This window comes from Pseudophryne corroboree, chromosome 3 (genome assembly GCF_028390025.1).
Source record: "Pseudophryne corroboree isolate aPseCor3 chromosome 3, aPseCor3.hap2, whole genome shotgun sequence".
In the NCBI taxonomy this organism is placed as follows: domain Eukaryota; kingdom Metazoa; phylum Chordata; class Amphibia; order Anura; family Myobatrachidae; genus Pseudophryne; species Pseudophryne corroboree.
Window position 1 is genome coordinate 162,471,149 of NC_086446.1, and position 27,839 is coordinate 162,498,987.

At 44.6% G+C, this 27,839-nt stretch overlaps 1 protein-coding gene across 2 annotated transcripts in view; it reads right to left on the bottom strand.

The window, feature by feature from the left end:
• LOC135054997 (coagulation factor VIII-like) overlaps window positions 1–26,459 on the bottom strand; it is a 638,500-nt gene extending 612,041 nt beyond the window's left edge. The window contains exon 1 of one of the 2 annotated variants that reach the window (XM_063958535.1): window positions 26,228–26,459. In XM_063958535.1, the coding sequence (XP_063814605.1) occupies window positions 26,228–26,361 (134 nt within the window). In that variant the 5' untranslated portion in view covers window positions 26,362–26,459. The remainder of the gene's footprint in view (window positions 1–26,227) is intronic. The other variant, XM_063958534.1, reaches the window with a different exon arrangement.
• Window positions 26,460–27,839: the final 1,380 nt, after the last annotated feature.

The following is a 27,839-nucleotide window of genomic DNA, read 5'->3' on the forward strand; positions in this document are numbered from 1 at the left end:
AGAATTCATTTACGACAGCTCTCCAGACAGCGATTGGAGAATTAAAGTCTGATATGGCGACACTGGACTCTCGCACTACCGCACTGGAAGCACGAGTGGATCATCAACAAAATTTTCACAAACAAGTAGGTGAAGACACGAGTTACCTATCCAGCGAACTGGAACTTCTTAAAGATAAAGTCGAGGATAGTGAAAATCGCGAAAGACGGAACAATTTGCGTATCCGCAATGTCCCTGAATCTATCACAGCCTCCGAATTGGAACCATACCTCCAACGCTTGTTTATACACCTGGTCCCGTCGCTTTCAAATTCTACCATCTCGATAGAAAGAGCTCATCGCGCCCTGAGACCTAAACCGAAGGACTCGGAACCACCCCGCGATGTTATCCTCCGATTTCTGTCCTTCAAGATTAAGAACAGTATCACTCTGGCGTGCAGAAACTCAACCTCAATCTTATTCGAAGAATCCCGGCTTCAGATCTATCAAGATCTATCACCGGTGACCATTGCTAAACGACGCGATTTACGCGCTGTCACTTCCACATTACGGGACAATGGATATAAATATCGCTGGGGATTCCCTTTCCGCCTCATTGTGGAGATTGATGGCAAAATTCACACCATTCGCTCTCCTGATAATGGAAACAAATTGCTTCGAAAGTTGCAGCTGTCTCCAGCAGCTACCTCATAGACATGACGTTCCTTTCGTTTAATTTCAATGTTTTAGTAACGTTTCATATACTCAATGTTATTCTCATTCTTGCTCAAATGCTATGTAAGCTTTGTTGTAGGTCCGGCTCCGCACGCTAATGTCAATTTATTTTCTTTTTAGAAGGTTCTTGCTGGCGGACATTTATACCTCAAGCAAGGCTATGTTGCTATCTCGGTGGGCTGGTCGGCGGCTTGGAGACATTGCCATATAGAGAGAATAATGGATTTAATCCTTTTCCGATATCGTGTGGGGTGTCTCGGGCCGCCGACCTGTCCGGCGATCTTACCACTTGCTCTAGTATTATCACTACTTTGATACTATTGGTTATATGATAATTTATGTTATAAGTGCTCTATATTAGGGAATATCCCGTCCATGGGGTATAAAGAGAACCTAGTTTGCTACAAAACGGTCCGCCCATTCTGTATATTAGTGGTTCCGGGTGGGGGGCATCAGTGCTCTATCTTGATACCTCCTCCCCCGAATCTTAGGGATTAAAGTTATTAACAAGTATAGAGGGTTAACACCCTCGTCTGTTATATTGCATTTGTATCCCACCAGTGGGCTCTCATCTTTCTTTTCTCTGAGAGCTCAATTTTGGCAGCCGAGTATCCTGCCTGCTGGATACTACGTCTGCTTTATTCTTTTTTGTTCCTCTTTCTTCTGTTCCCCTCCCTTCTTAGACCCCGTTTGCAGTACGCATAGTCCGGATCCCGGGGGATTTCCAGCGAATTACTCCCTCTTCAGTTTCAATCATGCCGCTAAAATGCCTGTCCATTAACGTTAAAGGGCTGAACACTCCCCAGAAACGTTCTCATCTCCACAGATCTCTCAAAGCATTAAAAGGTGACGTGATTTTCTTACAGGAGACACACCTGAAATCAGATTCCCATCCCTCCCTGACATCTAAACAATTTCCTATGGCCTGGTATTCCAATCATACAGCTAAAAAACATGGGGTGGCTATCTTAATAAGGGGGTCCATTCCTTTCCAACTCATAGACTGTAAACACGACAATGAAGGTCGCTATGTAATGGTGAGGGGAAAAATCGGACACGAGGAGGTTACCTTGGCTAATCTGTACTCTCCAAACACTGCCCAATCCAAATTCTTTCGCAAGTTTTTCCATGACCTCTACTCATACAGACGAGGCAAAGTACTCGTTGGTGGAGATTTCAATATGGCTCTCACGGGCATGGATAGGTCCGGACCCTTGCGTAGTAGTCAAACCCCGAATTCCTCCGCATTGCATAGGGGCATGGCCGAGGCTGGTTTGTTCGACGTCTGGCGTTTTCTTAACCCGACCACCAGGGACTATACTTTCTACTCCAATCCGCACGATGTGTACTCTCGTATTGATTTGTTCTTGAGTTGTGCACCTCTCTCCCGCACCGCTCGCTTCTCTTCGATAGTCCCACTTACCTGGACAGATCACGCGGCTTTAACCGCGACGTTTGACATTTTCGACATACCTGACGGCAGACCGACATGGAGACTAAACGAGACGCTATTGAAGATCCCTAAGTTTCAGGACTTGATTAAAACAGAGCTTAGAGAATATTTTACGACTAACGTAGAGGGTGACTGCAGTATAGCCACTATATGGGAAGCCCATAAGGCGGTCATCAGGGGATCCATTATCCAATTTGCATCCCGCCGTAAGAGAAACCGAGAAAACCAAATCGCCCTATTAACCGATAAGATTGCAACATTGGACCAGGAACATAAACGCACATACTCTAAAAAAACTCTAGCCGAACTTTCTAAAACACGCGATGACCTACAATCTCTCTTGGCGGAGAATATTGAGCGCTCGCTTCGATGGGCTAATCAATAGTTTTACGATAAAAGTAACAAGGCACATACTTTATTAGCTAACCAACTGCGTGCCAAAAAGGCTAACCAATGCATCCATACTATCAGACAACCTTCAGGCAACATTACCTACGACCCCAAAAAAATTAATAGTATCTTTTTTGACTATTACAGGACACTTTATAACCTAGATCCCCCGTCTGACCCCCTAGCACAAGCCGACCAGATACAACAGTATTTAGATTTATGCGCTCTTCCTCGTATAGACGATGCAACTAATTCTACTCTCAATGCTGATATTTCTGTTGAGGAAGTTGAAGCGGCACTGAAAACCCAGAAACCCTCCAAAGCACCTGGCCCGGATGGCTATCCGATGGTGTATTATAAGACCTTCGCCCCTCAACTCGTTCCCCATATGGTCTCCCTATTTAATAAAATATTACGAGGCACGCCCTTACATACCGACACTACGACATCCCGCATTATTGTAATTCCGAAGCCCGGAAAAGATCCCTTGCATTGCACAAATTACAGACCCATATCTTTGATAAACACCGACCTCAAACTTTTTGCCAAAATATTAGCAACCCGCCTGAATGCTGTGTTACCATCATTAATAGACCCTGACCAAGTGGGATTTATCCCTGGCCGTCAGGCCTCGGATAACACCAGACGCACCATTAATTTGATACACCAAATAAACTCGACAAAAACACCAGCGATTGCCTTGGCGCTAGACGCCGAAAAAGCATTTGATCGCATATCCTGGCCTTTTTTGTTTTCTACCTTATCAATGTTTGGCCTCCATGGACACTTCATCACTGCAATAGAGCCCCTCTATTCCAACCCTACATCAATGGTACTGACCAATGGACTGAGTTCACCTCGATTTAGTTTGAAGAATGGCACTCGTCAGGGCTGCCCTCTCTCACCCCTACTTTTTGCTCTATGCATCGAACCTCTCGCGTCCCGTATTAGACTTAATGCAGATATCGGGGGGATTACAGTGGGGCAGAAATCATACAAAATATCACTATTTGCAGACGACGTGCTCCTGACATTGTCCAGCCCTTTGATTTCTCTTCCTAATCTACAAAAAGAATTACTCCTATATGGAACCCTCTCTGGTTATAAAATAAATCACACCAAATCTGAGGCCCTCGCATTTAATATCCCATCCCAAACCCATTTGATTCTAACCTCATCTTTCCCTTTTCTTTGGAGACCCTCGGCTATCAAATACCTCGGCATATTCATTACTAAATCCTATACCAACCTATACCAGGCTAATTATGTCCCTATGATTAAAACTCTCACCCAAGACCTGGACAAATGGGACAGATTATTCATTTCATGGATTGGACGAATCAACGCCCTGAAAATGAATCTCCTTCCCCGTATTCTTTACCTATTTCAGACCATTCCGATAATGGTGCCCCGAGTGACTCTGGCTTCATTGCAATCATTATGCAACAAATTTATCTGGGCTCACCGTAAATCCCGATTAAGACGGACTCTGTTGACTAAAAGTGCTACTTCAGGCGGATTAGGATACCCTAACCTTCAGGCTTATTTTAATGCCTGTCACCTTAATCACATGGTGTCTTGGCATTCCCCACAAGGGAACAGAAAATGGGTCGAGATTGAGAACTCAATATATCAGGGCATCCCCCTCGACTCACTTCTATGGCTCCCCGGGTCCTGCAGACCAGCCTCGGCCTATTCAATCCCTACGATTAAATTCACCCTGGGACTATGGGACAAACTCTGTAGCACCTACAATCTATCCTCACACCCCTCACCCTTAACACCTATCTGGGGACACCCTGCCTTTCCCCCAGGCTGCGAGCGAAAAATAGCGGCCCCATGGCAATCTCAGGGCATCACGAGATTCATCCATATTAAAGGCCACTCAGCACCGATATCGTTTGGAGATTTTCAAGAGCGCCTTGGTGTGCCATCCTCGTGTCATTACCATTACATTCAAATTCTCAGTTTTCTCAAATCTCAGCTTAAAAATACACCTTTGAAACCACCCACCTCCTTTGAACATATGTGCTTACATTCAATTGGCAAAAAGGGGAACATCTCAACAATATATAACTCTATCTTGACCCCAGATCCCCCGGACCGCGAACCCCATGAACTAGCCTGGGAATCAGATCTCTCCCATCCGTTGGAAGACGATCTATGGGAAGAAATTAGAATGCGCATAGCTAAAGCGTCTATTAGTGTGGCACTCAGGGAAACATGCTATAAGGTCTACACCAGGTGGTACTTGGTTCCCACCAGACTACATTCCATCTACCCCACGACATCAAATATGTGTTGGAGACTCTGTGGAGGGGAGGGCACCTTTTACCACATATGGTGGACGTGCCCCTCGATTCGCCCATTCTGGAAAATGGTAGGAGCACTGGTTGCTCAAACATGCGGACATAATTTAGACCTCTCCCCTGAAACTGCTCTACTTCATGCCCCCATACCAATGTTACCCAAAACCCAGGACAAGCTTGCCATGCTACTTTGCATGGCGGCAAAATCTCTGATAGCTAAATGCTGGAAAGACCACAAACCACCCTCTAAGGCATTACTGATGTCCAAGATTAATTATATCGCCAGTATGGAATATATTACAAGCCTAAGAAATAACACAGTGGCCCAGTTCCACAACATCTGGTCTCCTTGGTACCTCGCTCGGTCTCTATTGATGCCCGGACTATGCTGAGGCTGCTAATACTACTTACTCTGCTAATACCTCTATCACCTATGTTGTCTCCCCCTCTCCTATTGATACAGGGAATGGCTCCCACCCTCTTGCCTCCCTATATGTAATTGTCCCAATGATTTCCCTCTATTGAGCTATATACTCTAGCGTCCTCTCCCCCTGCTTTTTCTTTTTCCCTTTTACTTTTACTCTTCACGGTTTACTCTCAGTTTTAGTATAAAATTTATACTATATCTATAAAATAAAACGAGACAGGTCAAGTACACGCTTAGAAATTAGCAGGGAGCATATTACTAATATATGTTGATCTATGATGTCACAGAACTGTTTTAACTTGTTATGTGAAACGGTTGTTCTCATGTTCTATTTTCCTAACCTGCACAAATATGTTTTTGTTAACCTTATGATTACTGACCACTCTCAATAAAAACTCTAACTTTAAAAAAAAAAAAAACTAGTTTCAGGGAGATTGCAGGCGATAGTAAAATGCGCAGCACCATTGAGGGTGCGAGTCATGTTTCACCCAAAGTGCGTGTCAAGCTCCACTTATGGGCATATCTTTTGCCACTCAGCAGTGTGACCTGGAGTGGTAGGTGAAAACTATAATTTGGCATACCGCCAAAATACATATGTTATTATGACATTAATAAGCAAATTATAAAGCTTTTAGTGATGTATTATATAAGTGTGTACTGTATGTTAAAGGGGTCTGGGACGCGGTATCGCAGCACTTTGATCGTCAGCGCTAGTTAGACAGACTGTTTAGGTCGACATGTGCAAGATAGACTTGGGTTTAAAGTCGATGTCATTTTAGTCGACAAACACATTAGTACGACGTGTAACTAATCGATTCATAAAGTTAGACATACCATTGTGTTCGGCATACGCATCCTAGACGGAACATATATCGACATTGAGAAGTCGGACAATATAAATAGTATGACAACTAAAAGATCGACCGGTTATAGCACCGACTTAAATTAAGCTAGACAGTTATAGGTCGACAGGTAAATTTTAGAAATTTAACATATCGAAATTAACAAAGCTAGACAGCTATTAGATCGACAAATAAAAGGTCGACTGGTAGAACATCGACTGAAATTAAGCTAGACAGTTAATAGGTCGACAGGTCAATGATAGAAATTTAACATTTCGAAATTAACAAAGCTAGACAGTTATTAGATCGACAAATAAAAGGTCGACTGGTAGAACATCGACTGAAATTAAGCTAGACAGTTAATAGGTCGACAGGTCAATGATAGAAATTTAACATTTAGAAAATAACAAAGACAGACAGATAATAGATCGACAAATAATAGATCGACAAATAAAAGGTCGACATGTATGAGTATGTATATATGTATATATCCCTGACAGCCCCAAGGTCTTCAAGCTATCTCTGCCTGGCTGCATGGGTTGGACAAGTAGTGAGTGTGTGTGTGTGTGTGTGTGTGTCTGTGTGTTTGTGCGTGTGTGTCTCCTGCACCCCGCGATGACAGGGCGCCCTCATCAAGGCACAGCGGCAAGCCTTCACTGATGAGACGCCCATGGCTAGCCGCTAAACGGGACGCTCATAGTCCTCCCCCACAAGGCATGGCACTACATGTCCCAGGCTGCCCTCTCACATCCCTGACAGCCCTAAGGTCTTCAAGCTATCCCTGCCTGGCTGCATGGGTTGGACAAGTAGTGAGTGAGTGAGTGAGTGTGTGTGTTTGTGTGTGTCACCTGCACCCCGCGATGACAGGGTGCCCTCATCAAGGCACAGCGGCAAGCCTTCACTGATGAGACGCCCATGGCTAGCCGCTAAACGGGACGCTCATAGTCCTCCCCCACAAGGCATGGCACTACATGTCCCAGGCTGCCCTCTCACATCCCTGACAGCCCTAAGGTCTTCAAGCTATCCCTGCCTGGCTGCATGGGTTGGACAAGTAGTGAGTGAGTGAGTGAGTGAGTGTGTGTGTGTGTGTGTGTCTCCTCCTATTAGCGGGGGTAGCGTCTAATGCAAGACGCCTGATGGGGTGCAGGGGGGTGGGGTGTGAAGAGAATAGGAGTGTGCGTTCAGAAATAGAGGGGTGCGCAGGGATGGGGGGGCTAGTGTACCATGCAGGGAATGATTGACGGCAGTGGGTAAAGGCTTGTGGGAGATTGGCGGTCAGCCTTGGACTTGTAGTTCCACGCATAAGAGGAGAGTCGGGCGGCTGAAGCTATTAGCGGGGGTAGCGTTTAATGCAAGACGCCTGATGGGGTGCAGGGGGGTGGGGTGTGAAGAGAAGAATAGGAGTGTGCGTTCAGAAATAGAGGGGTGCGCAGGGATGGGGGGGCTAGTGTACCATGCAGGGAATGATTGACGGCAGTGGGTAAAGGCATGTGGGAGATTGGCGGTCAGCCTTGGACTTGTAGTTCCACGCATAAGAGGAGAGTCGGGCGGCTGAAGCTATTAGCGGGGGTAGCGTCTAATGCAAGACGCCTGATGGGGTGCAGGGGGGTGGGGTGTGAAGAGAAGAATAGGAGTGTGCGTTCAGAAATAGAGAGGTGCGCAGGGATGGGGGGGCTAGTGTACCATGCAGGGAATGATTGACGGCAGTGGGTAAAGGCTTGGGGGAGATTGGCGGTCAGCCTTGGACTTGTAGTTCCACGCATAAGAGGAGAGTCGGGCGGCTGAAGCTATTAGCGGGGGTAGCGTCTAATGCAAGACGCCTGATGGGGTGCAGGGGGGTGGGGTGTGAAGAGAAGAATAGGAGTGTGCGTTCAGAAATAGAGGGGTGCGCAGGGATGGGAGGGCTAGTGTACCATGCAGGGAATGATTGACGGCAGTGGGTAAAGGCTTGTGGGAGATTGGCGGTCAGCCTTGGACTTGTAGTTCCACGCATAAGAGGAGAGTCGGGCGGCTGAATCTATTAGCGGGGGTAGCGTCTAATGCAAGACGCCTGATGGGGTGCGCAGGAAGGGGGGGCTAGTGTACCATGCAGGGAATGAGTGACGGCAGTGGGTAAAGGCTTGTGGGAGATTGGCGGTCAGCCTTGGACTTGTAGTTCCACGCATTAGAGGACAGTCGCACGTATTAGAGTAGAGTCGTGCGGCTGAAGCTATTAGCGGGGGTAACGTCTGATTCAGGAGGAATTTGGAACGGTTGCAGGGGGGGGTCATCACTGTATTGTAGAAATATTGGTAGGTCTATTATTGTTATGTCGATGTATATTTTGTCGATCTGTTTGTTGTCTGTTTTAATGCTGTCGACCTTTATGTTTGTCTATCTTACGGTGTGTCTGATCCATGTGATGTCTATTATTTTTGTGTCGATCTGTTTGTTGTCTGTTTAATGTTGTAGACCTTTATGTTGTGTCGATGTATATTTTGTCGATCTGTTTGTTGTCTGTTTTTTTTTTAATCGTAATCATTTTATTGTCAATGCATCACTTCACATTACAAGAGTATCAGGTTCAGTAATATAAAGAAATATGTACATGAAGATAGCCAGATACAATAAGTTAGAAAAACCTCAAGATCAATTAACACCAGGTCTTCAGTGTCTTATCAAAAGTAGTTTTGAACAGAGGCATGTACGCATCGTAACATAATTGAGTATCTTTCAATGTAAATAGGTTATAAGTGTTAGAACCCTCAAATAAAAATAAAAATAGAAAGATTTGGGGAAAGAAGAACATCTTCCTGCTAGTCTCCATACCATGGGGTTGTGAGGGGGCCGGGACCTTGTAACACCACTAGCCGTCAATTTGCTATTACTATAGGAGGGTCCCCAACTGCCAATCTGGTCTCATACCATAGTGTTTCTTTCAATGAATTTTTTATTCTAATTTGAAAATCAGTAGGGAGCGTGACGATATAGCTTTCCCAAGATTCAAAGAATTGCCCCACCAATTTATCTTTTTGTATAGTAGTTTCTATCCAATGCATTTGGAATAGGTGGTGTAGCTTCCCTTTGAATAGAGGTAAGGTAGGAGGATCCTTAAGGATCCAGGCCTGTAGAATGGCCTTTCTCGCTGCCGCACTTATTGCCAAAAGTAGCCGTTTGCATCCCTTTGTAACTCTCTGCCCCGACGGAAGAATTCCGAAAATTGCCCACTCTGCCGTGAATGGAACAAAATTAATCAGCTCTTCCATGGCATATTGCCGTACTTGCAGCCAAAAGTGGCGGATAATCGGGCATGTCCAAAAGCAGTGCATGAGATCGGACTCGGGTGTATGGCATTTAAGACATCTATCCGAATCCGCCATGCCTGCCAAGTATTGCTTATATGGGGAGAAGTAGGTCCTATGGGTGATATTATAGAACATTTCTTGATATTGTGCCGAAGGCAGTAGTTTATAGGATTGGAGCAGGCTGTTTAAAATTATTTCACATGAAAGCCTAGGGAAATCAGATGTCCATTTCTGCATCCCATATTGTGATGCAGAGTGGTCGAGTAGAGTAGTAAGTTTTCTATAATGTATGGACATGGCCCTCTTCGTGGCAGGCGGAGTCAATAGCATAGTATCTAAATCGTTAGTAAAATCCGCCTCCGAAAGAGATTTGATCACTGAGCTGGCATAATGTTGCATCTGAAAAAATGCTAACGGGAAATCAGAGATAAATGGGTAAATTTCCTTCGCCTCTGTAAATGTCAATGGCTTCCTTCTACCCTCATCAATTATGTGGCGTATGTTTTTCAGGCCTCCTTTATTGAATGTCGTGAATGGAGAAACCGCCTCCCCATGCTGGAACTCCGGATTGCCCAGGAACGTCAGGAACAAGGATTTGTGCCCACCTAAATTCCCAGCGCGTCTAAGAGTATGCCATAATCTATATATTGTCCATAAAAGCGGGTTATCTTTCAATTCTTGGTCGAATTCCGCTTCCACCCCGTGAAGAAAAGATATTAGATTTCTGGGCCCCACAAATTGTGCCTCCAGCTGTGTATTAGCATAAGTGTCACTATTATGTAACCAGTCTTTTAAAAATCTCAATAAAGAAGCATGGTTGTATTTCTGGACGTTTGGAAAATTAATGCCTCCGTTAGCTTTAGGTTGATGTAATTTGTGCATTGCAATACGCGGTCTTTTACCTTTCCATATAAATTGTCTGAACAGTTTAGTTATGTATGCTACGTCCGATCTGCTCAGCAGTACAGGGAGGGATTGCAGGATGTACAATAGTTTGGGGAATGTGCACATTTTAATTAAATTAGCCCGTCCTAGGTAGGAGAGCAACAAGCTCTTCCAAGCCTCCAATTCCTTTGCTATGTTGTCGATCGCCGCTTTAACATTTAGCCTATACAAATCCGATGGGTATTTAGGGAGTTTGATGCCCAGATATGTGATATATGTGGGGGCCCATTTGATAGGTAGTTGGCGTCCCCATCCTGGACTTTTTATTCCAGTTTTTAAACATAAACCCACTGATTTGTTAAGGTTAACTTGAAAGCCCGATATTTTACCGAAATCATCTAACAGTCTCAGAATATCCCTTAAGGACTCTCTAGGGTTCCCTATATATAATAAGACATCATCCGCAAAAGCAGATAATTTTATCTCCATGTTTCCAATAGGAATACCCTTGTAAACTGTTGAGTCTTGGAGAACACGGAATAAGGGATCTATAGACAAGTTAAAAAGAAGAGGGGACAATGGGCAGCCCTGCCTAGTGCCCCTTTGCATGGTTATTTGATTACCTCGTTTGCCATTAACCAGTAACGAGGTTTTCGGGGTTTTATATAGATATTTAATGAGGTTCACAAACCTGTCGCTGAAGCCCCTACACTCCAACACATTAAATAAATGATGCCACGCCACAGTGTCGAAAGCTTTGTGCGTGTCTAGGCTTAAGAGAATATGTTCTGATAGGGGTGAATTCCTTGAAGCAATTGTGGCCGCTATGGCTGTTCGGATGGCTTTAACCGATTGGCGATCCCGAACAAAGCCATATTGATGATCCGTCAATAAGTCGGGGAGAATCAATTGTAACCTATTGGCCATTATTTTCGTAAAAATCTTAAAATCAGAGTTTAAAAGAGTAATGGGCCTATATGAGTCGGCTGACATTAAATCCCTATCCGGTTTGGGGATTAGTGTTGTGTATGCTTGTGAAAAGGAAGAGTATCTTGGGTGTTCCCTGTAGATGTTGTTAAATAGTTCTAGTAACGTCGGTGTTAGTTCCCTTTGTAACAATTTATAGTATGCCCCTGTGAAACCATCGGGTCCAGGCGATTTGTGCGGCTGTAAGGAGGCAATAACCTCCCGTATTTCTTCTTCCCTAATGTCCCCGTCGAGCGCTTCTTTTTGATCGGTATTGAGGTGAGGTAGATTTGCCATAGTTAGGAATTCCCTCTGTAACTCCTCATGTGGAGACACGGGACTATAAAGGGTAGTGTAATAATCGCTTAAATGTGTTAAAATGTCAGCTGTCGTTGTGTAGGTCTTGTTCTGGGAACCGTCTCTCAACGCTGCCATGAAGGAGCGTTGTCTTCTTGGTTTAGACATAGTAGCTAGGAGTTTACCAGTTCTGTTGCCCCATTTATAATAATGAAATTTGGTGTAGTCTAAGCGTTGTTGAGCTTGAGCCGTCAAAAAGGCATCAAGTAATTTCTTATCCCTGACATATCTCTCCAGATATTCCTCTGAGGGACTGGCTTTATAAATGTTGAAGCTGTGGGACATAGCGTTGTGTAAAGTATGATATTGTCGTGAGCTGTTTTTCCGCAACTTAGCTACATAACCTATTATGTGACCTCGTAACACCGCCTTCGACGTTTCCCAGAAAAGCACCGTGTCATCCCAATGTTCTATATTGTCATCTACAAAATTATGCCAGGAATGTAATAGAAATTTCTTAAAATCTTCTGAGTTGGAGAGGTGATCCGGAAAACGCCAAAGGCGGTCCACGCCCCCCTGGGAATCCACATATAATTCTAATCGTATAATAGCATGGTCCGAGATAACGATATCGTCCAATGCCGTGTTTTTCACCTGGTCCAATAGATGATTGGCCATCAATATGTAATCTATCCGGGACATAGTACCATGTACCCTAGATAGGTGACTATAAGACCTGTCCGTTGGATTCAGTAAACGCCATGGGTCACTCAATTCTAATAGTTCCTTCATTTCCTGTATGAAGTGACAGCATGGGGAGGTCGGCCTAGCGACAGGAGATGACTTGTCCAGTGTGTGGTCATCAACCGTGTTGAAGTCGCCTCCAACTATTAAAGAGTAATTGGTTCTGCTGGCTAAAATCTGCGTAATGTGTCGTAAAAATTCCCCGGTTGCCACATTGGGTGCATATTAATTCACTAAGGTGAATTTTCTACCCTCGATTTCCACATCTAGAATCAAATAGCGGCCTTCAGGGTCCACCAGTGTGTGTAGAATCTTGTATTTCAAGTGTTTATGGAACAAGATTGCCACTCCCCTGGACTTTGAGGAGTGAGAAGCCTGTATGCATTCCGCTAACCAGGGGGCTCGCAAAGTAGATTCATCACCCAGCCTCCAGTGAGTTTCCTGGAGGAAGGTGATAGAGGGTTTTTTCCGACGAAGGTGAATGAGTACTTTTTTTCTCTTGATCGGGGTGTTGAGGCCACCCACATTCCAAGATAGTATAGAACGGTGGGCGGTCTCTCGGCCCGCAGGTGTGTGTCTATTATCATCCGCCATCATTGGTGGTAAAGAGCTGAAAGAGGTGTCTCGACATATCCCAAACATTCCCAATTGGGAGCAACTGTTCCCCCTTGAAGAGTAGAACAGCAGGGGCCTTAAAGTATCTGGTGCTCTGGTCCCAACCCCCTCCCCCCGTTACCCAACCCCAGGAGACTGCTGAGGAGACAGAACAGGCCATCACATTCAATAAATTCAGGTGAAGTAATACATTTCCATTTTTTGAAACTATAACTAAACATGGGTCGTCTAATTGACCCATGTCAACAAACTGAGGATTCCCAACCGTAATGGAGGGAATGCTCCGTTTTTTAAACAAAAACAATACAAACAACAAACATTGTAATGCAGGTATATGAAACCCACAAAACATCATTAATGAAGAACAGAGAGAAGATCAAAAAGAAAAATCTTAACCTTCAGTCAGGGTCTAGGTAAATAATACAGTGTTGGGTAAGACCTAATATAAGGGGGAAGAGTATCCGTCCCTTCGCCCCCCCAGAGCCCCCTTATTTATTGGCATGGTGGCACAGAAATGAGCGAAAATTGTAGGGATCCGGCTACCAAGTGGGCTTAGGCCAAGCATATCCCCCCCCCCCCCCGAGAAGATATTATAGTTAAGGGCTATATGAGTATGACTTATTTATTCTCATGAACTGGCATTAGAGCGGGCAGGCGAGGGAGGGCCATGTCTAAGGAAATGGGACTTCGCCTGTTGGGGGTCAGTAAAAAGCTGAGTACGGCCATTTTCAGTTACTTTCAATTTGGCTGGATAGAGTAAAGCGAATCTTATCTTTTTGTCCACCAAAAACCTACAGACCTCCGAAAATGCCTTACGTTTCTGTGATACCAAGGCTGAGAAGTCTTGGAACACCAGGAGTTTGTGACCCCCCACTCGCAGCTCTGGGGCAGCACGGTATGCCTGCAGTACTTTTTCCTTGTCTCTGTAGTCTAAGAATTTAGCAATGGTGGGCCTAGATTGATTACCCCTATCCCTGCGAACTGCACCTAACCTATGCGCCCTTTCCACCGGCAGTGGCAAGTCAGATTCTAGCAGACCCAGAGCAGACGGGATGAGGTTACCAACGTAATCCTGCAATTGTGTGTCAGTAACCTCTTCGGGGATGCCGATAAAACGTAAATTACATCTCCTGTTCCTGTTTTCCAGGTCATCGAGTTTCTCGACCATGGTGTGTATAGTTTGAGATTTAATCGCTAGTTCTTGTTGCAAAGCGTGAACTGAGTCCTCAGCATCACTTGTTCGTTGTTCTAAAGTGTCTATTCTAGCAGTATTAGATTCTATCTTTGCTAGCGATGTGTCTAACCTCGCATGCAAATCCTCAAATTTTTTATCAATGAGGGGCATTAGCATGTTAATTACTTCTTTGGCGTTATCCGCTGGTGACGGAATTGCCATATGGACAGAATGTGTGTCCTCATTTCCTCCTGATAATGGAGAAGGAGGAGAAGAAGATTGAGACGCATTTGTTTTCTGGTTGGTTTGGCGTTTGTAGCCTGATTTAGCCGCTGAACTAGGCATGTCTGCGGATGGAATTTGGTTTTTAGCCAAATACTTGTCCATACCACGGTATATCAGCGCTAGGAGCAAAACAGATGTGACCAATAATAGCCGCAATGGTAAAGTAACCGCTATAAAGCATACATAAGTCTTACTGAAATGTGTACATTAGACCCTGAGAGTGGACTGTTAACTACATATTCTCACGAGGCGGGCAGCCTGCACATAGAAAAGTACCTGATAAATGTACAATACCGGAGGCTAAAAGACCAGCGGTCTCACCTGCTCCGGGAGCCGTGTACAAGCAAATGGATGGTAAATAAGAAACGTAGCAGGTATCGCTTACAAAATAAACATCATATCTCTGTCGGTATACAATCAATTGAATATATCAAATAAGAATAAAATTTAAATTCAGATCCGCTTCAGGATCGGGTATAGTGGAACCTCAGTGTGGAACATATAACCAGCAGATATGGTGAAATGAGGGCAGCAGCCTGCAAGTTGGGTGTTAAATAGAGTTGTTTTCGGTCCAGCCACAAGGTGTCACTACAGGCACATGTAAAGCTTTCCCAGCTTTGTGTGCAGGCTGAAAAATATGTGCTGTACGTAAAGAAGAATAAGGGGATAAAGGGAATCGCAGAGGTTTTCTTCTGTTAAAGAACCCCCTCAGTATATAGAGTAGTTCACTCTAGCAGGTGAAGAATAAGTTGCCATCAGTCCACAAACTGTTCACAAATCGGCTCAGAGCAGATCACCTATTGTTCTGTGGTTGCTACCCGTGGAGCAGTAGATAGCCGATCACAGCCCACCTTCCGCTGTCTTGGAGCTATGTGCAGAGCAGAGGAGAAAGGGGGATAGCCAAAGGGATCATGGAGTGGGAAGGGAAATCATGGGGAGGGGGGGATATGGGAAACACACAAGGGGGGATGGATTCAAGTCTAGGAAGGGTATAGGCAGTAATATAGAGTGTTAATGAGAATAGAAAAGGGGGTGTACAGACAAAATTAGTACCTTAGAGGGCAAAAGTCGTATTAAGCTCAGACCCTGAAGGGGCACTGTGGGGAACCCTGTGTTCTCGGTCTTGCGGTCTGAGCTCCGTCCACCGCGCTGTTTTCTTTATCGCCGGCCGTGTAGCTGACAGGGAGTCTCTCTGAGCGGTGCCGCTTCTATGCCTCCTGGGAGCACCCTCCGGTCCGGCCAGTATGTCGCACCCAGCGGGGATTAGGTTGTCGGCACTCTCCTCCGTGTTTAAGAGCGTCTCCGGCGTCCTGCAGGGAGGATGATCTCTGCCGCAGCAAATCGCGTCCTGACACCCGTCCGAGACCCGCTATAGATCTCCCGCCTCCTCTGCTTACAATCCTTCTTCAGCGGGGATTAAGTAGCCGGCAGTCTCCGTGCCTGCGATCGTCTCCGGGGTCCTGCAGGGAGGATGGTCACCGCCGCTGCAATCAGTGTCCTGACACCCGTCCGGGACACAGTACGGGTTAGCCTCTTCCTCTGACCACAATTCCCCTCCAACCTCACTCCACGGGCTCGTCTTTCACAACACCGCTGTCGATTATATCTTTTAAGGGTTGTTGCATAAGCGGGCTTCAGCGCTACCAGGGATACGAATCATCAGGGCTCGTTCACATAAGCAGCTCCATTTTCGCGCCCACGCCGTGTTAGCAAGCCTGCTGGCCGTCTCTACTGATGGCCTGACTCCGGGGTAAATAGCAATTCTCCCTAATATATTTTTAGCCTCAAGGTCCCTTAGGTCTCAGCTATAAAAATATGAGGACCTAAAGTCCCAAGTCTTGCCAATATTGGGGTATTTTAAGACAGCTTTGGGAGCCACATTAAAAGGCAGCCATACTCGCTGGCTCCGCCCCCGGAAGTCCCACCTTGTTGTCTGTTTTAATGTTGTCGACCTTTATGTTTGTCTATCTTACGTTGTGTCTGATTCACGTGAGGTCTATTATTGTTGTGTCGATGTATATTTTGTCGATCTATTTGTTGTCTGTGTTTCATGTTGTCTAGCTTTGTGTTTGTCGATGACTGTATTGTCGACCTATTGGTTTGTATATATGTTTAGTGTCGATCTGTTGGAATGTCTATATGTTTGTTGTCGATGATTGTAATGTCTGTGATATTTCCGTTCTATGTTTTCTTTTGTCTGTGAACATGTTGTCGATGTTGTCATGTGTCTATGTTGTGTTTGTCAGTGTTGTTTTGTTGTCGGACATGCTGTTGTCGACCTATTGTTGTTGTCGATGTAATGTTTGTCGACCTTTTAGTGTTGTCCATCAAGTTATGTTCGATTTTAGGTTGTCGATCTCTTGGTTGTCGGTCTTTGCGGGTTCGATCAGCCGTCCGGATACCATGTTAAAGATTGTCTGATAAAAGACAGTCATTCCGAATGATGGGTTAGATACCTTGTGCCTCTTAGTGCTGGCACGGAGCTATATATGCAGGACAGTATTTGATAATCTAGGGTGTATATAGACAATAATCACCTAAATGGAATAGTCCTTTTTGTCTCCATACGCACTGTATTTTTGCAGTCTCTGGTATTTCCAGCATATATCTATTGACTGCTATTACACCATGCTAAGGGTACAGAATATGACTGCTCTGCAACTATTCCTCAGCTGTAGTCAGATTTCAGTGCTCTTTGTGTCTCATTCAAAACGTGAGTAATCCCTGCTCACCACAAAGGTCAAACCAATTAGCTTTTAAGATGTCTTTATGTATTAATCAATTAGTATTGCAAATGTTTAATAAATGATGCATTTTTACATGTGGTTCCTTTGTTCTTAACTAAACTACCTTGCTGCAGATCTTCCATATGGTATAGTGAAGATTGAGAAATCCTCATGAGCTATCAATCATGATCCCCACAGGGCATACTGTATCACAATTTCATTAAATCCACTGTAGGTCAGCGCCTAATAGATAATCATTCCAATATCCACCCTTCACATCATCATATCTTTATCCCAGCTACTTTATACATCGAATTAGTGCATGTTTCAGGGTTCATTCTATTATGCATCCCCAAACAGACAAGTAGCTCACCTTCATCGGGATCAGTATGAATTACCGCTGACCGGCCGTCAGTATACCGATAGCGGCATCCCGATCAGTAGTATGCAAGCAATGGGGCGAGCACTCGAAAGTCCCTTGTGGGCTAGCTGTGTTCGCCACACTGCGGGTATGGTGGCTCGCTGCACTCACCACAGGTTATATTCTCCCTCTATGGGTGTCGTGGACACCCACAGAGGGAGAATAGCTTGTTTTGCCGGTATTCTGGCATCGGCATTGTACCGCCACTCTGGATTCCGGCGTCGGCACTACCACTTCCCCATCCATCTAGTGCAGGCCTGGCCAACCTGTGACTCTCCAATTTTTGTGAAACTACACATCCCAGAATGCTCTGCCTGCGTTTTAGTATTCCCTAATAGCAAAACAGTGGCAGAGCATGCTGGGACTTGTAGTTTCACAAAAGCTGGAGAACCACAGGTTGGCCAGGTCTGGTCTAGTGGATTCTTATTGCAAAGTACTGCAGTACTAATAATCACAAATAAAATGCAGGTCAGCGATTATATCATTCTGCATCTACTCTCATAGAACACCAGTAAGGCAGTGTGAGCGGCAGTTAGTTTCCCAACACCGTGGGTTTATTGAACAATAGCATAAAATAAGAATTTACTCACCGGTAATTCTATTTCTCGTAGTCCGTAGTGGATGCTGGGAACTCCGTAAGGACCATGGGGAATAGCGGGCTCCGAAGGAGACTGGGCACTCTAAGAAAGAATTAGGACTACCTGGTGTGCACTGGCTCCTCCCTCTATGCCCCTCCTCCAGACCTCAGTTAGGGAAACTGTGCCCGGAAGAGCTGACACAATAAGGAAGGGATTTGGAATCCCGGGTAAGACTCATACCAGCCACACCAATCACACCGTACAACTCGTGATACTATATCCAGTTAACAGTATGAACAACAACTGAGCCTCACGAACAGATGGCTCATAACAATAACCCTTTAGTTAGGCAATAACTATATACAAGTATTGCAGACAATCCGCACTTGGGATGGGCGCCCAGCATCCACTACGGACTACGAGAAATAGAATTACCGGTGAGTAAATTCTTATTTTCTCGGACTTCCTAGTGGATGCTGGGAACTCCGTAAGGACCATGGGGATTATACCAAAGCTCCCAAATGGGCGGGAGAGTGCGGATGACTCTGCAGCACCGAATGAGCAAACTCAAGGTCCTCCTCAGCCAGGGTATCAAACTTGTAGAATTTTGCAAATGTGTTTGAACCCGACCAAGTAGCAGCTCGGCAAAGTTGTAAAGCCGAGACCCCTCGGACAGCCGCCCAAGAAGAGCCCACTTTCCTCGTGGAATGGGCTTTTACAGATTTAGGATGCGGCAGTCCAGCCGCAGAATGTGCAAGTTGAATCGTGCTACAGATCCAGCGAGCAATAGTCTGCTTAGAAGCAGGAGCACCCAGCTTGTTGGGTGCATACAGGATAAATAGCGAGTCAGTTTTCCTGACTCCAGCCGTCCTGGAAACATATATTTTCAGGGCCCTGACTACGTCCAGTAACATGGAATCCTCCAAGTCCCGAGTAGCCGCAGGCACCACAATAGGTTGGTTCACATGAAAAGCTGAAACCACTTTAGGAAGGAATTGGGAACGAGTCCTCAATTCCGCCCTATCCATATGAAAAATCAGATAAGGGCTTTTACATGACAAAGCCGCCAATTCTGATACACGCCTGGCCGACGCCAAGGCCAACAGCATGACCACTTTCCACGTGAGGTATTTTAGCTCCACGGTTTTAAGTGGCTCAAACCAATGCGACTTTAGGAAATGCAACACCACGTTGAGATCCCACGGTGCCACTGGAGGCACAAAAGGGGGCTGAATATGCAGCACTCCTTTAACAAAAGTCTGAACTTCAGGCAGTGAAGCCAGTTCTTTTTAGAAGAAAATCGACAGAGCCGAGATCTGGACCTTAATGGAAGTGCAGAAATCGACCGAGCTGAAATTCCTCCGTTGGGGCCGTCCTGGCCTCACACCAAGCAACATATTTTCGCCATATGCGGTGATAATGTCTTACGGTCACATCTTTCCTAGCTTTAATCAGCGTAGGAATGACTTCCTCCGGAATGCCCTTTTCTTTTAGGATCCGGTGTTCAACCGCCATGCCGTCAAACGCAGCCGCGGTAAGTCTTGGAACAGACAGGGCCCCTGCTGCAGCAGGTCCTGTCTGAGCGGTAGAGGCCATGGGTCCTCTGAGATCATTTCTTGAAGTTCTGGGTACCAAGCTCTTCTAGGCCAATCCGGAACCACAAGTATAGTTCTTACTCCTCTCCTTCTTATTATTCTCAGTACCTTGGGTATGAGAGGCAGAGGAGGGAACACATAAACCAACTGGTACACCCACGGTGTCACTAGAGCGTCCACAGCTATCGCCTGAGGGTCCCTTGACCTGGCGCAATATCTTTTTAGCTTTTTGTTGAGGCGGGACGCCATCATGTCCACCTGTGGCCTTTCCCAACGGTGTACAATCATTTGGAAGACTTCTGGATGAAGTCCCCACTCTCCCGGGTGGAGGTCGTGCCTGCTGAGGAAGTCTGCTTCCCAGTTGTCCACTCCCGGAATGAACACTGCTGACAGTGCTAACACATGATTTTCCACCCATCGGAGAATCCTTGTGGCTTCTGCCATCGCCATCCTGCTTCTTGTGCCGCCCTGACGGTTTACATGGGCGACCGCCGTGACGTTGTCTGACTGGATCAGCACCGGCTGGTGTTGAAGCAGGGGTCTTGCCTGACTTAGGGCATTGTAAATGGCCCTTAGTTCCAGAATATTTATGTGTAGGGAAGTCTCCTGACTCGTCCATAGTCCTTGGAAGTTTCTTCCCTGTGTGACTGCCCCCCAACCTCGAAGGCTGGCATCCGTGGTCACCAGGACCCAGTCCTGTATGCCGAATCTGCGGCCCTCTAGAAGATGAGCACTCTGCAGCCACCACAACAGCGACACCCTGGTCCTTGGAGACAGGGTTATCAACCGATGCATCTGAAGATGCGATCCGGACCACTTGTCCAACAGATCCCACTGAAAGATCCTTGCATGGAACCTTCCAAATGGAATTGCTTCGTAAGAAGCTACCATCTTTCCCAGGACTCGCGTGCAGTGGTGCACCGACACCTGTTTTGGTTTTAGGAGATCTCTGACTAGAGATGACAACTCCTTGGCCTTCTCCTCCGGGAGAAACACCTTTTTCTGTTCTGTGTCCAGAACCATCCCCAGGAACAGTAGACGCGTCGTCGGAACCAGCTGCGACTTTGGAATATTCAGGATCCAGCCGTGCTGTTGTAGCACTTCCCGAGCTAGTGCTACTCCGATCAACAACTGTTCCCTGGACCTCGCCTTTATAAGGAGATCGTCCAAGTACGGGATAATTATAACTCCCTTTTTTCGAAGGAGTATCATCATTTCGGCCATTACCTTGGTAAATACCCTCGGTGCCGTGGACAGACCAAACGGCAACGTCTGGAATTGGTAATGACAGTCCTGTACCACAAATCTGAGGTACTCCTGGTGAGGAGGGTAAATGGGGACATGCAGGTAAGCATCCTTGATGTCCAGTGATACCATGTAATCCCCTTCGTCCAGGCTTGCAATAACCGCCCTGAGCGATTCCATTTTGAACTTGAACCTTCTTATATAAGTGTTCAAGGATTTCAAATTTAAAATGGGTCTCACCGAACCGTCCGGTTTCGGTACCACAAACATTGTGGAATAGTAACCCCGTCCCTGTTGAAGGAGGGGTACTTTGGTTATCACCTGCTGGGAGTACAGGTTGTGAATCGCCTCCAGCACCACCTCCCTGTCTGGGGGAGTAGTTGGCAAGGCTGATTTTAGGAAACGGCGAGGGGGAGACATCTCGAATTCCAGCTTGTACCCCTGAGATACCACTTGTAGAATCCAGGGATCCACCCGTGAGCGAACCCACTGGTCGCTGAAGTTCCGGAGATGGGCCCCCACCGCCCCTGGCTCCACCTGTGGAGCCCCAGCGTCATGCGGTGGACTTAGAGGAAGCGGGAGAGGACTTTTGTTCCTGGGAACTTGCTGTTTGGTGCAGCTTTTTCCCCCTACCTCTGCCTCTGGGCAGAAAGGACGCGCCTTTAACCCGCTTGCCTTTCTGGGGCCGAAAGGACTGTACCTGATAATACGGTGCTTTCTTTGGCTGTGAGGGAACATGGGGTAAAAATGTCGACTTCCCAGCCGTCGCTGTGGAAACGAGGTCCGAGAGACCATCCCCAAACAATTCCTCACCCTTGTAAGGCAAAACCTCCATGTGCCTTTTAGAATCCGCATCACCTGTCCACTGCCGAGTCCATAATACTCTCCTGGCAGAAATGGACATTGCATTTATTCTAGATGCCAGTTGGCAAATATCCCTCTGTGCATCTCTCATGTATAAGACTACGTCTTTAATATGCTCTACAGTTAGCAATATAGTGTCCCTGTCAAGGGTATCAATGTTATCAGACAGGGTGTAAGGAGTTGACACTGTCACGTAATTCCTTCCACATATCCATCCACTCAGGTGTCGACCCCGCAGGGGGTGACATCACATTTATCGGCACCTGCTCCGCCTCCACATAAGCCTCCTCATCAAACATGTCGACACAGCCGTACCGACACTCCGCACGCACACAGGGAATGCTCTGACTGAGGACGGGACCCCACAAAGTCCTTTGGGGAGACAGAGAGAGTGTATGCCAGCACACACCACAGCGCTATAAATCACAGGGATGTACACTATAATGAGTGATTTTACCCCATAGCAGCCATATATATATATATATATATATATATATATATATATACATATATAGTATTTGCGCCTAAATTTAGTGCCCCCCCTCTCTTTTTTACCCTATTGAGCCTGGAAACTGCAGGGGAGAGCCTGGGGAGCGTCCTTCCAGCGGAGCTGTGAGAGGAAATGGCGCCAGTGTGCTGAGGGAGATAGCCCCGCCCCCTTCACGGCGGACTTCTCCCGCTTTTTTTTAATGGATATATGGCAGGGGATTTTACACATATATAGTCTTAATGACTATATTATGTGTATTTTTTGCCAATGTAAGGTAATCTAATTGCAGCCCAGGGCGCCCCCCCCAGCGCCCTGCACCCATCAGTGACCGGAGTGTGAGGTGTGCATGGGGAGCAATGGCGCACAGCTGCAGTGCTGTGCGCTACCTTAATGAAGACCGGAGTCTTCAGCCACCGATTTCCTGGACGTTCTTCTTGCTTCTGGCTCTGCAAGGGGGACGGCGGCGCGGCTCCGGGACCGGACGACCGAGGCTGGGCCTGTGTTCGATCCCTCTGGAGCTAATGGTGTCCAGTAGCCTAGAAGCCCAAGCTAGCTGCAAGCAGGTAGGTTCGCTTCTCTCCCCTAAGTCCCTCGTAGCAGTGAGTCTGTTGCCAGCAGATCTCACTGAAAATAAAAAACCTAAATATACTTTCTTTTCTAGAAGCTCAGGAGAGCCCCTAGTGTGCATCCAGCTCGAGCGGGGCACAGATTCTAACTGAGGTCTGGAGGAGGGGCATAGAGGGAGGAGCCAGTGCACACCAGGTAGTCCTAATTCTTTCTTAGAGTGCCCAGTCTCCTTCGGAGCCCGCTATTCCCCATGGTCCTTACGGAGTTCCCAGCATCCACTAGGACGTCAGAGAAATGTTAAATTCCTGTGAGCTACTCATTAATGCAGGACCGAGGCTATGTCTCTCAATAGTATTCTAGTGTAACGGGACATTAATATAGGTTTTCTTAATCATAATCCACATTCTCTTATTATTAGAGTCAGCACTGCAATGTTGGAAAGTAGTTCTTAGGACTACTTTCTGAGGGAAGTTTCTGTCAATATTAATTGGTTATATAAAGACCTTAGTTAGAAAGCTGCAGCTGCCAATATAAATATTAGGGTTCCCATCCAGTGCTCTCACCCTTCTGATGTTATTTACTAAGCATTTAACCTTTAGGTCAATTTTTGTTTATTTAGTCTCCGGTTCAGTAAATATGGCATGAATATCAGACCCCGTAATCCTGCTTGCTACATAGACATTGGTTAACCTTTTATTTAGGCAAAGCTGTGGGTAACTGTATTATCTCCTGATTCTCATAGAGATTATCAGTATGGGAATATTATCAAATGTAGTGGGAGCGTTAATTAACAGCAACAATGGAGGATAGCAGTGGAGTGGGGAGACCCTCCTCTGCAATGCTTACCTGCTTCCGCTGTCTGCTCAGTCTCTCAGACTGCCTCTCTATGGGGTCTATTCATGAAGCAGTGAAAAGAGTATAGAAGTGAGCCTGTGGAGAAGTTGCCCATGGAAACCAATCAGCTGCTCCATACAACTGTATAGTATGCAAATTATAAATGTAACCTCAATGCTGATTGGTTGCCATGGGCAACTTCTCCACTGGCTCACTTCTCCACACTCTTCACTGCTTCATGAATAAACCCGTAAATGTGTGCACTGCTAGCCAGCCACCGCTGCCAGAGCCCACAACCCCGAAGTGGCCGGCATTTAAGTGTTGTGACATCTCCCATGCAGCCTCCCTCCCCCCAGCATTTCCGGACTTGTGTCTGCGCAGTCCGCATTCTCATGGAAGGACACAGAAAAACCAGGTGGACTATCAAGACTTGCGAGACTGCAAGAGCCTAAATTAAAAAATGTGAGCCTCCCGCTCAATGTGAGAGGGTAGGCAAGCCTGATATAGGTCACAGCTCATTTTCTACAAATGCAATAACTGTGGATCACTACATTAAATGGAAAAGGGGGATCTTTTTTTCCTGGTGGGAACCTCTATGCAGTTGGTTAATCTCTATGCAAGTACACTCTGCAATAGAACATCTCTGTGCAATACAGCTTATATTACCAGTATATATAACAGTCTCAAAAGGGTATCCGGACTCTAGGTCGACATCATTTAGGTCAACACCCATTAGGTTGACAGTGACTAGGTCGACACCAGAAATAGGTCGACACAGCCATTAGGTCAACATGGAAAAAGGTTGACATCAGTTTTTCACATTTTTTTATCTTCTGAACATTTTCATACTTTTACGATCCACTTGAACTACAATTGGGAACGGTAAGCTTGCTCGAAGCATGGCGAGGGGACATGGTGCACTAATTGGGGGTCCCAGTCACTTTACGAAGAAAACGACACAAAAAATAAATAAAATTAAAGACTCATGTCGACCCTTTTCCATGTCGACCTTGTTCATGTCAACCTAAGGGTCGCGTCGACCTATTTCTGGTGTCGACCTAGTCACTGTCGACCAATAGGTGTCGACCTAATGTCTGTCTATCTAGACACTGTCGACCCTGAGTCCCATACCCCTCAAAAGTGGGGGGGGTGTTATTGAAGGAAAGGCTAGGATTTTAGAATGGGTTCCAGGGTCCTCTAACTCTAAAACTACAATTAACTGTAGGGATAAGAATTGAAGAAATATAACTAAAACTCAAAAATTGCATATTTTGAGGCTGAACAATTTAAAACAGTAGATCTACCAAGTTCAACCTTTCAGAAATTCTAATGTTAACATATATACAAAGTCAACACAAAGCCAACAATGGCATTCTCTGGGTCACTCACCCACTTAATTTCTTCTACTAATTATAAATACAGATACAATTCCTTGTAAGAAATGCATCCTGTCCAGTTTTACACTATGCTAGCAAATTTACCATCAACACCTCACAGGGGATAGCAATTTCAAAGCTGCACAATTCCAGCACAACAGATCTTTGTATTAACCTTGGCTATATTAATACGTATATTGCGTCACCAGTAAAATGTATATTTTGAAAGTAAATAATTCTAGTTAATCTGATCCCTTTATTTAATGTAACATCTACCAAGATTCTTGATAACGTAAAGTGCCACTGAATTATCTAGGGTTATATGTCCTTCTTGTAGTCAGGTGTCCTAAACAAGCACTTCAAATTCAAAATGAGACCTTATTATAACTGACATATTCAATGGTGATTATGATTGCTGCACACGCATACTGTATACCCTCTTTTTACCCATCCTTTGAGTTTATTTCCTTTTGAGTGCTGCTGCTCAGCTGCCTGTTACCTATTTTTTCCGTTTTTTTTTCACAGCTTATCTGAACTGCAGTTTTTGCAAGTAAAATAAATATTTCCAAGGCCAAAGCGACTCCTTTTAATTTATTATTGGGTGAAAGCCAAAAAGTAATAATGTTTTGGTAGCAATGTGCAATTTCACAATGGATACAATTGAATCAGGCATTTAAACTTGTTTAATGGCTCATTATAATTAACAAACATATATTATTGAATACTTCGTATTTTATTATTAATTCATATTTTTTTAAGCTAATGGAGGGAGTTAATGCAATAATGTTTCACTAGGTTGCAAAAATGCTTTTCCATTAAAGTTCAAGAAATGTTTAAGTTTGAAATAATATTTAACATAATGGAATTAAGGTGATGTACATATTTTTCTTTCAATCATATATAGTGCTGTTCACTTTTTTATTTATTTATTATTATTATTTCACAGCTACTGTAGTATTAATGAAATCAACTGGAATACCACAGCTGATCCAAATTTATGGAGCGTCTTTAACAATTAATGATTTCCTCTAGGTGAGCATCCATAAAAAGCAGAACACAAAATATTTGGTGCACTAAGTTATAGCTAAGAATTAACTAATTAGTGACCCTGAACAAAACATATTAAACAAGGTGCAGTGACATTTACCTTTGCTCTGAAGAATATACCCTGCTATCCCTGTAATTCCAATACTCTTCCACAGCTGCAATGTAGAATATTCTTGTGATGGTCTCACATGTGTGTAAAAAAAGTGACAGCAGAAGAAAAGTCAGTGCCTTCATTTTGTTTATAAGTAGTCAGAGAAAGACTGTCACCACCTATTGTGCATGCCCCTCAATGTTGTGTTCATAAGACTATACACTTCCCTGAATTTTCCTTTTGCAATCATTGAAAGGAAGGAAATCTAACAGGAAACCAAGGGTGTGGTATTCAAGTTACATTGCGTTTTGATGGTTTTTTGTTACCGTAATTGGCATTGCTTATCTTCAAAATTGACACTGCCAATTAAGTCACGGAATTTATGTGAGTAAGCAAATTAATTATGTACTATATGAATTACTGTGTATATGTTTAAAAGGCAGTACTGACCCTAGGAATTATTTAGTGGATTTGATAAGATTCTGAATGTTTGTCCATTAAAAAGAGTATTTACACGGCAATACAGATGTGTCCTTCCTCATCTAGCATCCATATATAATAGGTCTTGGCACACAGGGTGCATGAAAGCCGCCAGCTCCTGTGCACTTTGGCCAACGTTAAGCATCTTTTTTTTTATTTTTTTATACAGGTTGAGTATCCAATATCCAAATATTCCAAAATACGGAATAATCCACAATTTTTATAATGAGACTGAGATAGTGAAACCTTTGTTTTCTGATGGCTCAATGTACACAAACTTTGTTTAATACAAAAAATTCTTAAAAATATTGTATTAAATGACCTTCAGGCTGTGTGTATAAGCTATATATGAAACATAAAAGAACTGTGTGTATGTACACAAACTATGTTTAATGCACAAAGTTATTAAAACTATTGGCTAGAATTACCTTCATGCTCTGTGTATAATGTGTATATGAAACATGAATGCATTCTGTGCTTAGACTTAGGTCCCATACACATGATATCTCATTATGGTATGCGATTATTCCAAAATACGGAAAAATCCCATATCCAAAATACCTCTGGTCCCAAGCATTTTGGATATGGGATACTCAACCTGTACTTATTAGAATGTTTCATATTATCAATACACAAAACATAAATACAATCCAATAAAAACAAAATATTCATATAAAAAAGAAAAAGAAAACTTGTAATACAAATACCACCAATATCTCCCATTGTGTAAAGGATATTCCAGTTATACCACACATATGTATCTGCACGAGCTGTGGTTACATTTCACAGAAATTAAACTAGCATTACTATAAATAATAAATACCTTTACAAATTATCTGAGTGTGTGACAATCCAGACTCTATATCCATAGCCCCTGTGAAATACTCAGAATCAAGCTACTTGGCCCATACTTTGTTGAATTTATGGTCAGAATGTCTGGCTATGTATGCATATCTCTCATGTGCAACCATGACATTACAAACAGAAAGTAGACGTGAACAGAAACCTCCGACCTAACAGGTTAATGATACAAAAAAATGAATGTTTATTGTTTAAAGAAATTAAAAGTAAAAAAAAAAAAGAGAGGTACAGTCCATGAAAAAACAAATGTTCAGGTCCTCTTATGGAGACGGTAGTAATT